The sequence below is a fragment of the Ambystoma mexicanum genome, chromosome 14 (genome assembly GCF_040938575.1).
Source record: "Ambystoma mexicanum isolate Mex_15411 chromosome 14, UKY_AmexF1_1, whole genome shotgun sequence".
NCBI classification, from domain to species: domain Eukaryota; kingdom Metazoa; phylum Chordata; class Amphibia; order Caudata; family Ambystomatidae; genus Ambystoma; species Ambystoma mexicanum.
In genome coordinates, this window is record NC_090940.1 from 10,583,899 (window position 1) to 10,597,810 (window position 13,912).

A 13,912-nucleotide genomic window follows, 5' to 3' on the forward strand; every position below is an offset into this window, starting at 1 on the left:
CACTGCTAGGACCGCACTGTGCACTGCTAGGACCGCACTGTGCACTGCACTGTGCACTGCTAGGTCCGCACTGTGCACCACTAGGTCCGCACTGTGCACTACTAGGACCGCACTGTGCACTGCTAGGACCGCACTGTGCACTGCACTGTGCACTGCTAGGTCTGCACTGTGCACTACTAGGACCGCACTGTGCACTGCTAGGACCGCACTGTGCACTGCACTGTGCACTACTAGGTCCGCACTGTGCACTACTAGGACCACACTGTGCACTGCTAGGACCGCACCAGCTCACACAGCCACTTCCAACAAAAGGACCAGGAAAAGGGTTTGACTCGGTTGCTTGATTGATGGCGCAGATGCTGGTGGCTTCCATTGATGTATGTGGTGGATGTCCCTGGCTTGTATGATTGAGAGTGGGCTTGACTCTCGGTTTCATGGTTGGTGGAGTAGATGCCACTGGCTTCCATTGATGTATGTGGTGGATGTCCCTGGCTTGTATGATTGAGAGTGGGTTTGACTCTCGGTTCCATGATTGATGGCGTAGATATCTCGGTTCCTTGATTGATGGCGTAGATGCTGGTGGCTTCCATTGATGTATGTGGTGGATGTCCCTGGCTTGTGTGATTTAGAGTGGGTTTGACTCTCGGTTCCATGATTGTTGGCGTAGATATCTCGGTTCCTTGATTGATGGAGTAGATGCTGGTGGCTTCCATTGATGTATGTGGTGGATGTCCCTGGCTTGTATGATTGAGAGTGGGCTTGACTCTCAGTTTCATGGTTGGTGGAGTAGATGCCACTGCCTTCCATTGATGTATGTGGTGGATGTCCCTGACTTGTATGATTGAGAGTGGGTTTGACTCTCGGTTCCATGATTGATGGTGTAGATATCTCGGTTCCTTGATTGATGGCGTAGATGCTGGTGGCTTCCATTGATGTATGTGGTGGATGTCCCTGGCTTGTGTGATTTAGAGTGGGTTTGACTCTCGGTTCCATGATTGATGGCGTAGATATCTCAGTTCCTTGATTGATGGCGTAGATGCTGGTGGCTTCCATTGATGTATGTGGTGGATGTCCCTGGCTTGTATGATTGAGAGTGGGCTTGACTCTCAGTTTCATGGTTGGTGGAGTAGATGCCACTGGCTTCCATTGATGTATGTGGTGGATGTCCCTGGCTTGTATGATTGAGAGTGGGTTTGACTCTCGGTTCCATGATTGATGGCGTAGATATCTCGGTTCCTTGATTGATGGCGTAGATGCTGGTGGCTTCCATTGATGTATGTGGTGGATGTCCCTGGCTTGTATGATTGAGAGTGGGTTTGACTCTTGGTTCCATGATTGATGGCATAGATATCTCGGTTCCTTGATTGATGGCGTAGATGCTGGTGGCTTCCATTGATGTATGTGGTGGATGTCCCTGGCTTGTGTGATTTAGAGTGGGTTTGACTCTCGGTTCCATGATTGATGGCGTAGATATCTCGGTTCCTTGATTGATGGAGTAGATGCTGGTGGCTTCCATTGATGTATGTGGTGGATGTCCCTGGCTTGTATGATTGAGAGTGGGCTTGACTCTCGGTTTCATGGTTGGTGGAGTAGATGCCACTGGCTTCCATTGATGTATGTGGTGGATGTCCCTGGCTTGTATGATTGAGAGTGGGTTTGACTCTCGGTTCCATGATTGATGGCGTAGATATCTCGGTTCCTTGATTGATGGCGTAGATGCTGGTGGCTTCCATTGATGTATGTGGTGGATGTCCCTGGCTTGTGTGATTTAGAGTGGGTTTGACTCTCGGTTCCATGATTGTTGGCGTAGATATCTCGGTTCCTTGATTGATGGAGTAGATGCTGGTGGCTTCCATTGATGTATGTGGTGGATGTCCCTGGCTTGTATGATTGAGAGTGGGCTTGACTCTCAGTTTCATGGTTGGTGGAGTAGATGCCACTGCCTTCCATTGATGTATGTGGTGGATGTCCCTGACTTGTATGATTGAGAGTGGGTTTGACTCTCGGTTCCATGATTGATGGTGTAGATATCTCGGTTCCTTGATTGATGGCGTAGATGCTGGTGGCTTCCATTGATGTATGTGGTGGATGTCCCTGGCTTGTGTGATTTAGAGTGGGTTTGACTCTCGGTTCCATGATTGATGGCGTAGATATCTCAGTTCCTTGATTGATGGCGTAGATGCTGGTGGCTTCCATTGATGTATGTGGTGGATGTCCCTGGCTTGTATGATTGAGAGTGGGCTTGACTCTCAGTTTCATGGTTGGTGGAGTAGATGCCACTGGCTTCCATTGATGTATGTGGTGGATGTCCCTGGCTTGTATGATTGAGAGTGGGTTTGACTCTCGGTTCCATGATTGATGGCGTAGATATCTCGGTTCCTTGATTGATGGCGTAGATGCTGGTGGCTTCCATTGATGTATGTGGTGGATGTCCCTGGCTTGTATGATTGAGAGTGGGTTTGACTCTTGGTTCCATGATTGATGGCATAGATATCTCGGTTCCTTGATTGATGGCGTAGATGCTGGTGGCTTCCATTGATGTATGTGGTGGATGTCCCTGGCTTGTGTGATTTAGAGTGGGTTTGACTCTCGGTTCCATGATTGATGGCGTAGATATCTCGGTTCCTTGATTGATGGAGTAGATGCTGGTGGCTTCCATTGATGTATGTGGTGGATGTCCCTGGCTTGTATGATTGAGAGTGGGCTTGACTCTCGGTTTCATGGTTGGTGGAGTAGATGCCACTGGCTTCCATTGATGTATGTGGTGGATGTCCCTGGCTTGTATGATTGAGAGTGGGTTTGACTCTCGGTTCCATGATTGATGGCATAGATATCTCGGTTCCTTGATTGATGGCCTAGATGCTGGTGGCTTCCATTGATGTATGTGGTGGATGTCCCTGGCTTGTGTGATTTAGAGTGGGTTTGACTCTCGGTTCCATGATTGATGGCGTAGATATCTCGGTTCCTTGATTGATGGCGTAGATGCTGGTGGCTTCCATTAATGTATGTGGTGGATGTCCCTGGCTTGTATGATTGAGAGTGGGTTTGACTCTCGGTTCCATGATTGATGGCGTAGATATCTCGGTTCCTTGATTGATGGCGTAGATGCTGGTGGCTTCCATTGATGTATGTGGTGGATGTCCCTGGCTTGTGTGATTTAGAGTGGGTTTGACTCTCTGTTCCATGATTGATTGAGTAGATGCCGCTGGTTTAAATTTGTTTATGTGGTGGATGTCCCTGGCTTGTATGATTGAGAGTGGGTGTGACTCTCGGTTGCATGATTGATGGAGTAGATGCTGGTGGCTTCCATTGATGTATGTGGTGGATGTCCCTGGCTTGTGTGATTTAGGGTGGGTTTGACTCTCGGTTGCATGATTGATGGAGTAGATGCTGGTGGCTTCCATTGATGTATGTGGTGGATGTCCCTGGCTTGTATGATATAGAGTTGGCTTGACTCTCGGTTGCATGATTGATGGAGTAGATGCCGCTGGCTTCCATTGATGTATGTGGTGGATGTCCCTGGCTGGTATGATATAGAGTTGGCTTGACTCTCAGTTGCATGATTGATGGAGTAGATGCCGCTGGCTTCCATTGATGTATGTGGTGGATGTCCCTGGCTTGTATGATTGAGAGTGGGTGTGACTCTCGGTTGCATGATTGATGGAGTAGATGCTGGTGGCTTCCATTGATGTATGTGGTGGATGTCCCTGGCTTGTGTGATTTAGGGTGGGTTTGACTCTCGGTTGCATGATTGATGGAGTAGATGCTGGTGGCTTCCATTGATGTATGTGGTGGATGTCCCTGGCTTGTATGATTGAGAGTGGGTGTGACTCTCGGTTGCATGTTGATGGAGTAGATGCTGGTGGCTTCCATTGATGTATGTGGTGGATGTCCCTGGCTTGTATGATTGAGAGTGGGTGTGACTCTTGGTTGCATGATTGATGGAGTAGATGCTGGTGGCTTCCATTGATGTATGTGGTGGATGTCCCTGGCTTGTGTGATTTAGGGTGGGTTTGACTCTCGGTTGCATGATTGATGGAGTAGATGCCGCTGGCTTCCATTGATGTATGTGGTGGATGTCCCTGGTTTGTATGATATAGAGTTGGCTTGACTCTCAGTTGCATGATTGATGGAGTAGATGCCGCTGGCTTCCATTGATGTATGTGGTGGATGTCCCTGGCTTGTATGATATAGAGTTGGCTTGACTCTCGGTTGCATGATTGATGGAGTAGATGCCGCTGGCTTCCATTGATGTATGTGGTGGATGTCCCTGGCTTGTATGATATAGAGTTGGCTTGACTCTCGGGTCCATGATTGATGGCGTAGATGCAGCTGGCTTCCATTGATGTATGTGCTCCATGTCCCTGTCTTGTATGATTTAGTCTTTTATTGATAGTTGTGGCTTTTGTCACCCTGAGTTGTGTATTCATGTCCTGATCCATGTGCTTTATGAAAGGATAGGTTTGTCATCCCTGAGTTATTTCATTTGATGATGCTGTTGCCATAGGTTTTAAAGCTTAGAGGGGTTAGTGGGGCCCTGTATTCTGTGACTCCTTCATGCAATTGTACACCATTAACTGATTTGGTGTGGTAGATATTCATTGTTATATGAAATGGTGGGGCATTTATCGTGCATTGTATTAAGTGGTGGGGCCGTTGTCCTCTGCTGTGTAGAAGGGATTGGGTGGGCTACTGTCCTGTTTTGTATGGATTGGTTTGGGTGTAGTTGTATGAATTGGTTGGGCTGCTGTCATGTGTTGCAGGAACTGATGGGGCCGTTGTACTGTGTTGTATGAATTGGTGAAGTTGTTGTTCCTTAGTTCTGTGGATTGACGTGTTTGACCTCCTTGTGCTCTGAGAATTGCTGGTGCATCCCTCAGTGATTTTTTATGAATTGGTTGGGGTTTTGACTGTGGGTTCTGTGAGTTTGCGTGGGTCTTGTCTCTGACATTTGATGCTTCATAGTGGCGTGGATGGTCTATTGCTTCTTCTGCCTGAAAAAAGTGTCTGTGGCTGATAACTCTCCGCCATCATGTCTCAGCACTGACCCTTACTCCAAACTTGATTTCTTCAGGCATATCATCTACGCTCCCAACCAGAAGAACATCTACGCATCGTCCCGGTTCCCAGGACTGTCTAACGCGCTCTTTGACATTGAGAACGATGAGCAGCAGATGTGGCGTTGGGAGCAGGTAAAGAAGGAGGTGTCCATCATCGTCTTCACCATCCGGTCCGCTGCCAGCACCTTGAGGGACGCAAGTGATATAGGGGGCTTATAGACTTAGCTATCACTCACAAGCCAGCAAAAGAATTATAGCCCAAAGGAGAGAAGAAATGATAACCACTTCCTTCAGCGTCAATGTTTCGACTTTCTAGTGACTTCTTCAGCAGGAATTCGAAAATGGCAAAGACTAACAATTTAGCAAAGACGGTCATTGTGCTATTTAATGCCCGGGCTTCTTCAGGACTCACTCCTGACATTTCTGTCTCAAACTCACCTGGAAATGGTTAGTTTATGTTTTATTAGGTTGAGGTTTATTTTTGGCTTGTTTTAAATGTCTGATGTTCAAGCACCTTGAAGCAGCCATAAAGGTAGCACCCACTAAACACGCATATCAAAAAGCCCCCCAAAAAATCACAAAACAGGAACACAATGTAGGCCTGGAAATCTCATCTGCTGACTAGACCTAACACCCCTCTATTGACAGGACAGAGTAACTGCAGCCCCGGATGAGAGGCTGGTCAAGGGCGGCATTATGTAAAGTAACTCCCAAAAGCGCCCAACATCACCCTAAGAATATTTCTACCTCACACACCACTATAATCTTTCCCATGAAGTCCCTCTAAACATTCAGAAACCTCCAGAAAGCCTAGACCAGTTTTCCCGCTCCCAGGGAAGTCATGACAGAAATCCCACCCTCTTTCCCATCTATAGAACCAGGCTGTTCTTAGCCTCCGGGGCCTTGAACAACACGGGCTGAAATCTGCAACTGAGGGCCACTACACTTCTTAGTCTTCTCACCGTGCTCTTTACAATGATTGCCTTCTTCAAACTAAAGGTTCCCATTTTTCTGGTCGCTTACATGCACAATTTCCCAGCCCAGGCGTCTTTCTCAAACTCTTTCTCGTCTTTCATCGACTCTCTTCCCTGATCACTCTATTAACTCTACACTATCGGCTACTGAGTTTGCCCTATTTTTCTCCTCCAAGGTGGCCTCCCCACGCTCCGCTATTGGATCTTTGCCCTCTCATTCCTCTACTAGCTTCTCTACTCCTGTTTCTACAGGAATGATTTCCTCCTTCACTCCTATTACTAACTGTGATAAAGCACAGTCCAGGCTGCTTGAGGTTACTTCTTAGTAAGTTTACTTCAGTTTCTTCAATTACATATTACAGGATAGGACATCAGGAATAAGACATATAAATAAAGACACCGGTACCCATCACCCAGGAAGGGAGGGCCCCAACTGATTCAACATAGAACACTCACCACAGCATTCTCCCACTCATACATCAACAATCTACAGGCACTCAGGTGACATCATAAATCACATGACAAACCACATCAGACTAACCTAGCACTTCACAACACATCTCCCTCCTTACCAAACACATTCAATAACGAGTACTTCACAAAATATCTCCCTCCTTACCGAACACACTCACGAACAAGTACTTCACAAAGCATGTGATCACCTAAACAACAACACACATCACACCCAGTCCAAAGTACTGTAGATATTCTACATGAAAATCCCACAACTGTGCAATTCCAGAACTCCGCCTATCGTTCTTCAAGCACCATCATTATAAACACTAATCACCTTCCGTCTGCCCCTGCCACTGGCAAACTCTAGACTCCCACTCTAGACACCAACCAGCCCAGATCCAAGGCTATACCTACTCAACAATACCATAACCTATACAAAAAAACTTTGGTCCTTCTTCCCGCCCCCGCCACAGGCGAGCCTTCAGGCTGCCACCCTGAAGCACCACTTGTCATCCTGACGCAATACTAGTCATCCAGGATGACAACAAAATCACCATAGTCAGATAAGAGATTCAGTAAAACTCTACAACTCACTAACACATACCCAACAGCATGCATGCCTGAAACACAAATATACAAATGGACCAAGCCAATCGAACAAAACCTAACCATACCATGGTGTACAGCTCCTAAAAACAACTTGGAGATGCTGGCCAGTCAACTCCAAGACCACCTACACAAACATATGGTTGACTCTATCACTCTTCTCAATGGCAGTACTATCCAGTCCATAATCAAACCCTGAGAAGAAAACAATAGCCAGGATTAACCCATAACACATAAAGATAAACAAATCACCATGCGACTCTTCATCTTGAACAGCATCTTTGACTTTAACATAGTATTAACTAGAGGGCGTCCCCTACCAGAAACAAACTTCATCTGACTTAACCAGCTGTCCCTTAAGATAAGAATCGGCTTCTCCAAAGAGTGCACTACTGCCATAACAAAAGACACTAGACTTACTATTCCCATTCATGTCATGATCTCTGCTTCCAAAAGATCAGGACTTGCCCGACTCCCTTGGAAGCAGACCCATAACCCCGGTTCCGAGTGCCAGCCAGTCCCAATTGGGACCTTTTGGACCCTGTCCTGGCACCAGTGGCACCAGGCTCATAAAGATGCCCAGTCCCAGCGCTGGAAGCGCCGGGCTCATAATGCTTGGGTGGATTTACCTGCAGCAGACCATGCTGCTTACTTACCTGCCAGTTGAACCCCTGATCCTCTTCTGTTTGGGACTACTTTTCCTGTTGGGTGGGGCAGGAGCCACTCCCTAGGTTCAGAACACTGGAACTCTTCTGGAAAGCAGGAACTCTTTTCTTACCTAGGCGTGGCTGTGGAAGGAGACCCCTAAGCACTACAGGAGGCTACTTAAACCACACCCGATGGATGAATCTTGCTTTGCGTTATTCTGCATTCTCTGCAGCAGAACGCTCATCGTGTCTTCTGATCCTGGGCCTAAGGGAACAAAGGCTTACCATCCTGGAATCCAGTCTTCAGCAGCACCTGTAAAGACAAAGAAAGAACAGGTTAGCACTACGGTCTTCAGTGGCAGCGCATCTCTTACCTGGTCCATCGGCTGTCACCAACGCCTCGCGCTGCATTCCGGCATCTGAAAGACAAAGGCTTACCTACTCTTCGCATGCTCCGGAGGTCTTCGCACTGCATTCCGGCATCTGAAAGACAAAAGCTTACCAGCTCTTCGCATGCTCCGGAGGCCTTCGGCGCTGCATCCCGCATCTGAAAGACAAAAGAAGGTGCGTTTAAAGACGTTGGGCAACTTTATTACTCACGTGCCATTACTCCTTCCCACGCCGAATCCAGTGGGTATTCCAGCACCCTTCAGCTTCTCTAAAGCTCTGAACTTGTACCTGCAAGATAAAAGGGACAGTTAGTGCGCATCGTGAAGCAGGCTACAAGCGCTTACTTACGTGCTTCCAGGCGCTTCTATTCCTCACGCGGGTTCGATCCTCAACTCTCATCAGCCCGCCATCCGCCATCGCCGGAACCCTGCAAAACAAGAGATATCATTACAAAAGACTTTTAAGACATTTGAAGTGCCCAGAACTTACCGTTCGTGCAGTTAACGACGGACAGCAGTCCTCTGAGGTCAAGAGGCCTGCACCCTTATCCAGTGAAGAAACTGGTTACGGCACCCTGCCCCGAGGCAGATGGAGAGCTCGGCGTTCACTTACCTAAGGTGAGGGCGTTAACCTTTGGGGTTCTACAGGAGAAGAGAAAGGGAAGAGGAGAGAGGCACCCAATAACCCCAGTTCATTAATCCCATATTTTCTATCTGCAGACATCTTACTCTTCGAGTCAGACATACAGTGCACAGAGGTCCAGCCCAAAGAGCCAACCGTGTGTTACACATCACCTTTGAAGATACGGCATTCACCCAGTCAAGACCGGCGCCTCTGCGGGAATCAGGTGAGCGTTACAATTCACCTTAGTGCAACTCTCACTTACCACTCACTAAAATTCCTGACAAAGGCACTACCCCCAGGATTTACCTTACTCACAAATAAAACTAAAGGAGGCGCTACCTCACAATAGTTAATTAATCGAAACGCTACCTCCATAACCCAATAGTGCATACCACACTATAACATAAATAGAAAAGCAGGACACTGCTGTGACCTTAAAAGAGGCACTACCTCCCTAATCTCAGTAGTCTATATTCAAAAACGAATGTCACCAACTCCCATTCATTTCTTGAATTACATTATTTTTAGTTAAATAAATACATGTGACCTTTTTACCAACTCGGGTGCTAAAATGTCTCTTTTTACATTAGTCACTACACTTCATTCTCTCCATGACTTCCGCACTTATTGACTCATAGAATATATATGTGACATTTCTTTTCTTCTCCATTTCAAATTTTAAAACTTTGAACTGAACTTCCTCTCCAGCACAGTTCATTTCCTTGTCCATGGCCTATACTAAACCTAAATGCCTAAAGGTCCATATCGTTGTATAACGACTTAACACCTAAAAATCCTCAGGGTGTTAGACGAGCTCCCCTTCACCCACATACTCTCCACATAAGCTTCATACGTAAAAGCATTCCACACCTATCTTATTACTTTGCATCTAATTATGAACATCTGATAATAATAATATCCATGAAAGTCCATTAACCTGCAAATCCTCCTCAAAGTATGTTAAGTTTCTATGCAAAACAAATAACGCTCTCTCATACACCCACAAGCCACGTGCAAAGTGCCAACCACTCTCACACGTGACTGTTATTAAAATACATGTTAAGTTCAAATATGCAGTTTCCCAGACTTAACTTCAACATTATCCAATTGCCAATTCTATAGTGCATTCCTAAGCACGCATTTCACTTGTTAAGATTAACAAAACTTCACATAAGGACTCCTTCACCTCACGGCATCCTGTGATATAATACACCTATATTTACCAAAACGATGGCCGCTACATGACGCCTCGATATCGGGGCGGAGCGGCATTTACTGCATGCAGCCTCTGACCAAGTGATGCCATGCATTCACATGCTGCGCGCATCCTCATCATCGGATGATGCCCAGACGATGCCCTGCAATGTACTCCGCCACCGTTGGCTGATCGCTCACATACCTAAAAGGCAGAGCGGCTTTGCTGCACCGTAGTCACTGCGGCGCTCATGCCACTATGGCGCTCATGCGTTGGGCGCACTCCCTCCTGCTCTCCATAGGACGTCTTCCTCTTTAAACTGGGTCATACGGTTCGCCCAACGTGACATTGCGTGTCACCAGTGAGGTCCTTTACTCTGAAATTAAGACCTCTATGTAATTGCTATCATCGACAGGTTCCTTCTACAGTTCTCTCTGAAGAACGCCTCGCACACACGTTCGATTCCACCGCCAGCTCCCCCTGATCGATGACCGACGTCATCATTTCCAAACCGGCAGTCAAAGGCTGCAGAACTCCTGCACTGCTCAATGACCAACGGTCCATTTGGCCCCTGCACTGTCCAGTGAAATCGTGAGTGTCTCGCGCACCGCCAAAATAACACCAAGTCACATCCTAATGCTCAGAAAACACAACAAGTGGCACTAATAAACATATTCTAGATGCGCACCGCCTTATTATTTTTTTTAAAGTGCTTCGCTAAACATCCGAGCACCAACCAGTCAAAAGGCATTTATTCATTTTTCTTTTTAAATAATGCTGTTCCATTGTCCCAGTGGATGTCGAGGGAGGCATGGGATACGACTGCTTTTCATCCGGTCTCCCTTACTTCACCTTGATTGCCGGACGCATCCACCTTAAGAACAAGCCTCCCTCCACTCGTGCTGGCCCTGGAAGTCCCTAATGGGCCCATACACAGCACCCCCATAGGTTGATGAGCTGCTGGTCATGACTGCTATAGGCATTTAACCTAATGGATCACATCCATAACTTCTTATGTCCAGAGATGCAGCATTCCCAATAATTTACGGGCTGTTGATCCTATGAGTAGTGATCCATCAAACCTCCTCCCTTATCCAGCCTGGGTGATGGGTTTGCTTACTTGGGGGCGGTGTTGTCTTGATATCTCCTTCTGGTCCTGATGTTTACTGCACCCCCCGCAGCAGTCCTCCTGGTCTCTGTTTTCAGCTTTCCTTGCACCAGGGGTTCTTTCCTTTATCCCATCCTCATCGCCAGTGTTATAAAGCACAGTCCAGGCTGCTTGAGGTTACTTCTTAGTAAGTTTACTTCAGTTTCTTCAGTTACATATTACAGGACGTGGACATCAGGAACAAGACATATAAATAAAGACACCGGCACCCATCACCCAGGAAGGGAGGGCCCCAACTGATTCAGCATAGAACACTCACCACAGCATTCTCCCACTCACACATCAACATTCCACAGGCACTCAGGTGACATCATAAATCACATGACAAACCACATCAGACTAACCTAGCACTTCACAACACATCTCCCTCCTTACCAAACACATTCACAAACAAGTACTTCACAACACTAACAAAATGACTTTTTCACCTGTTGGCTTGGGCGCTTTCTACTGCTTCCCCCACCAGACCTACACCTTCAACACTTATCCCTAACATCTATCCCTCTCTTGTTTCTTTTCTTACTTCCTTTCCCAATTCTTGTCTCTCTACTTCTACCTTTCCCACTCTATTGAAGCTTGCCCCTGTTATTCCTATTCTAGAGAAACCTTCTGGTGACCCGCAACTAGCTTCTAATTTCTGCCCTATTTGTTTATTACCCTTCTTTCTAAACTACTTGAGCACATTGTTTACTCTCGAGTTTCTACTTTTGTTTCTGATAATGTTATCATTCCTCACTTTCAATCTGGATTCCGCCCTTTTCATTCTACTGAGATGGCTCATCTCTCTGTTCTTGACTCTCTTCTATTTGCTTGGTACTCCAAACATTCTTCTTTTCTTATTCTGCTTGATCTTTCTGCTGCTTTTGATTCTGTCGATCATTCTATTTTATTAGCCTCTCTGTCCTCCTTTGGGTTCTCTGGCTCTGTTCTCTCCTTGTTCAGGTCGTATCCCTCTCAAAGAACCTTCTCAGTTTAATGGGCAGGGTCTCCCTCTGCCAAACTTCACCTTATCTATGGTGTCCCTCAAGGTTCTGTTCTTGGTCCTTTTATATTTTCTCTTTACGCCACTCCTTTAGCTGGTATTATTTCTTCCTCAGGTCTTTCCCATCAGTTCTATGCTGATGAAACCCAGTTTTTTCTGCCCTTCTCATCTTTTTCTTCTGATACTCACAGAAAACTTTCTACTTGTCCATTGGCTATTCAATCCTGGATGTTGGCTCACTTTCTCGTCCTCAAGACTACCAAAACTGAAGCACTCTTTTCTTTCCTGCTAGCACAAGACCCCCCCTCTTCCTTCCACCTTTATCTCGTTTCTTCCTTCTCAGCTATTTCCTCTGCTGCTCGTAATCTTGGACTTTACTTTGATTCTGATCTCTCGTTTAAACATTACTTTTTTATATCTTCACGAGCCTGCAATTTTCACCTTTACAATATCCGGAAAGGCTATCTCATTCTTGACTTTTGAAGCCACTAAACTCCTGATTTCTTTGTTAATTTGTTCCCATTTATTCTACTGCTCCACAGAACTTTTTGGTTTCCCCCTTACTCATTTAGCTCCTCTTAAATCTGTTTTAACGCCTCTATTTGCCTAGTCTGTCTTCTACCTCGTGACTGTCTTCTCTTTCGTTCCTCGGCTGGCTTTCATTCCAGTCTTGCCTCATATTTTATTTCCTGTGTCTTGTCTTTACATCTCTCTATGGCCTGCTTCATGATGACCTTGCTTGGCTAGCTTCATTCTAGATACCTTCTCGCTCGCTTCGTTCTCATTCACATTATTTTTCTTGCTGTCTCTCTTGCTCCATGTGCTCTGTCGCGTTTTTGCTAATTTTCCCTGCTGGCTCCCTTGCACTGGAATGCTCTTCCTCTTTCCCTTTGTTCCATCTCGTGTATTCTGTATTCTGAGACACTTTGAGATCTTTTCTGCTTCAGTCCGGTTCGCTGACTTTTTTTTGTTCATTTTCATGTATTGTACTGTTTTTGATCATATGTACAGAACTTTGGATTAAAGCGCTATATAAACCCAAATAAAATACAAAATACAAATTCAAGCATAAAAGCCTTGTGGTAACCATGACTTAAAAGCAGCCGGGATTCATAATCGGAATGCTGGTGGAGGGTGATTTCATGTCGAGGTAATCGTGTCTGTGAGGGTGATGCTTACTCTCCTCTTGCTGGTGAGTTTCAATAAATTAATCAGGTAGAAGAAAGAGTGAACGTGGGCTTCTCTGAAGATGTAGATAATAGATGTTGTCCTTTGGACTCAGAATCTGCATTAATGAGAAGGCAACCTGCGCTGCGGGTGTGTGGTGGAGGATGTTGTTGTTGGGTACAAAGGTTCCGATTACGGCTGTAATTGTCTTCCTAGCTTGAGGAAATGGTCACTTGAGCTATTTTGTTATCAATATCATTTTATTAAGTTACAGTGAATTATACCTTGCTCATAGTTTACAGAATCTAATATTACTGGACCCAAGTCCATCATGTTCCCTCTTTCCCTGCGCTATCACTTACTGCATCCCCTCCACAGGCACACTTCTATACACATCCAACTCTTGGTGCCAACACCCCTGTCAGCTGGCTTGGGAAACCCAGTGCTCACCCTTGATATAGAGATTGTTTCTTACAAACTAGTCTGGGAGAAGCCTCCACACTATTAGGGCTTGTTTGAATTGAGCACCTCTCAAGTCCATCACAAAATGACTGACCATCAAACCATGTCGGTTCTACATATTGCCATCACAACGGTTCTAGATATTGCCATCACAACAGTTCTAGATATTGCCATCACAATA

General features: G+C 46.0%; 1 protein-coding gene across 2 annotated transcripts in view; it reads left to right on the forward strand.

Annotated features, from left to right (window-relative positions):
* The window catches only part of LOC138527344 (N-acetylated-alpha-linked acidic dipeptidase 2-like), a 501,035-nt gene extending 487,859 nt beyond the window's left edge, over positions 1–13,176 (forward strand). For both annotated transcript variants that reach the window (XM_069638406.1, XM_069638405.1), the window contains exon 18: positions 5,075–13,176. In XM_069638406.1, the coding sequence (XP_069494507.1) occupies positions 5,075–5,279 (205 nt within the window). In that variant the 3' untranslated portion in view covers positions 5,280–13,176. The remainder of the gene's footprint in view (positions 1–5,074) is intronic.
* Positions 13,177–13,912: the final 736 nt, after the last annotated feature.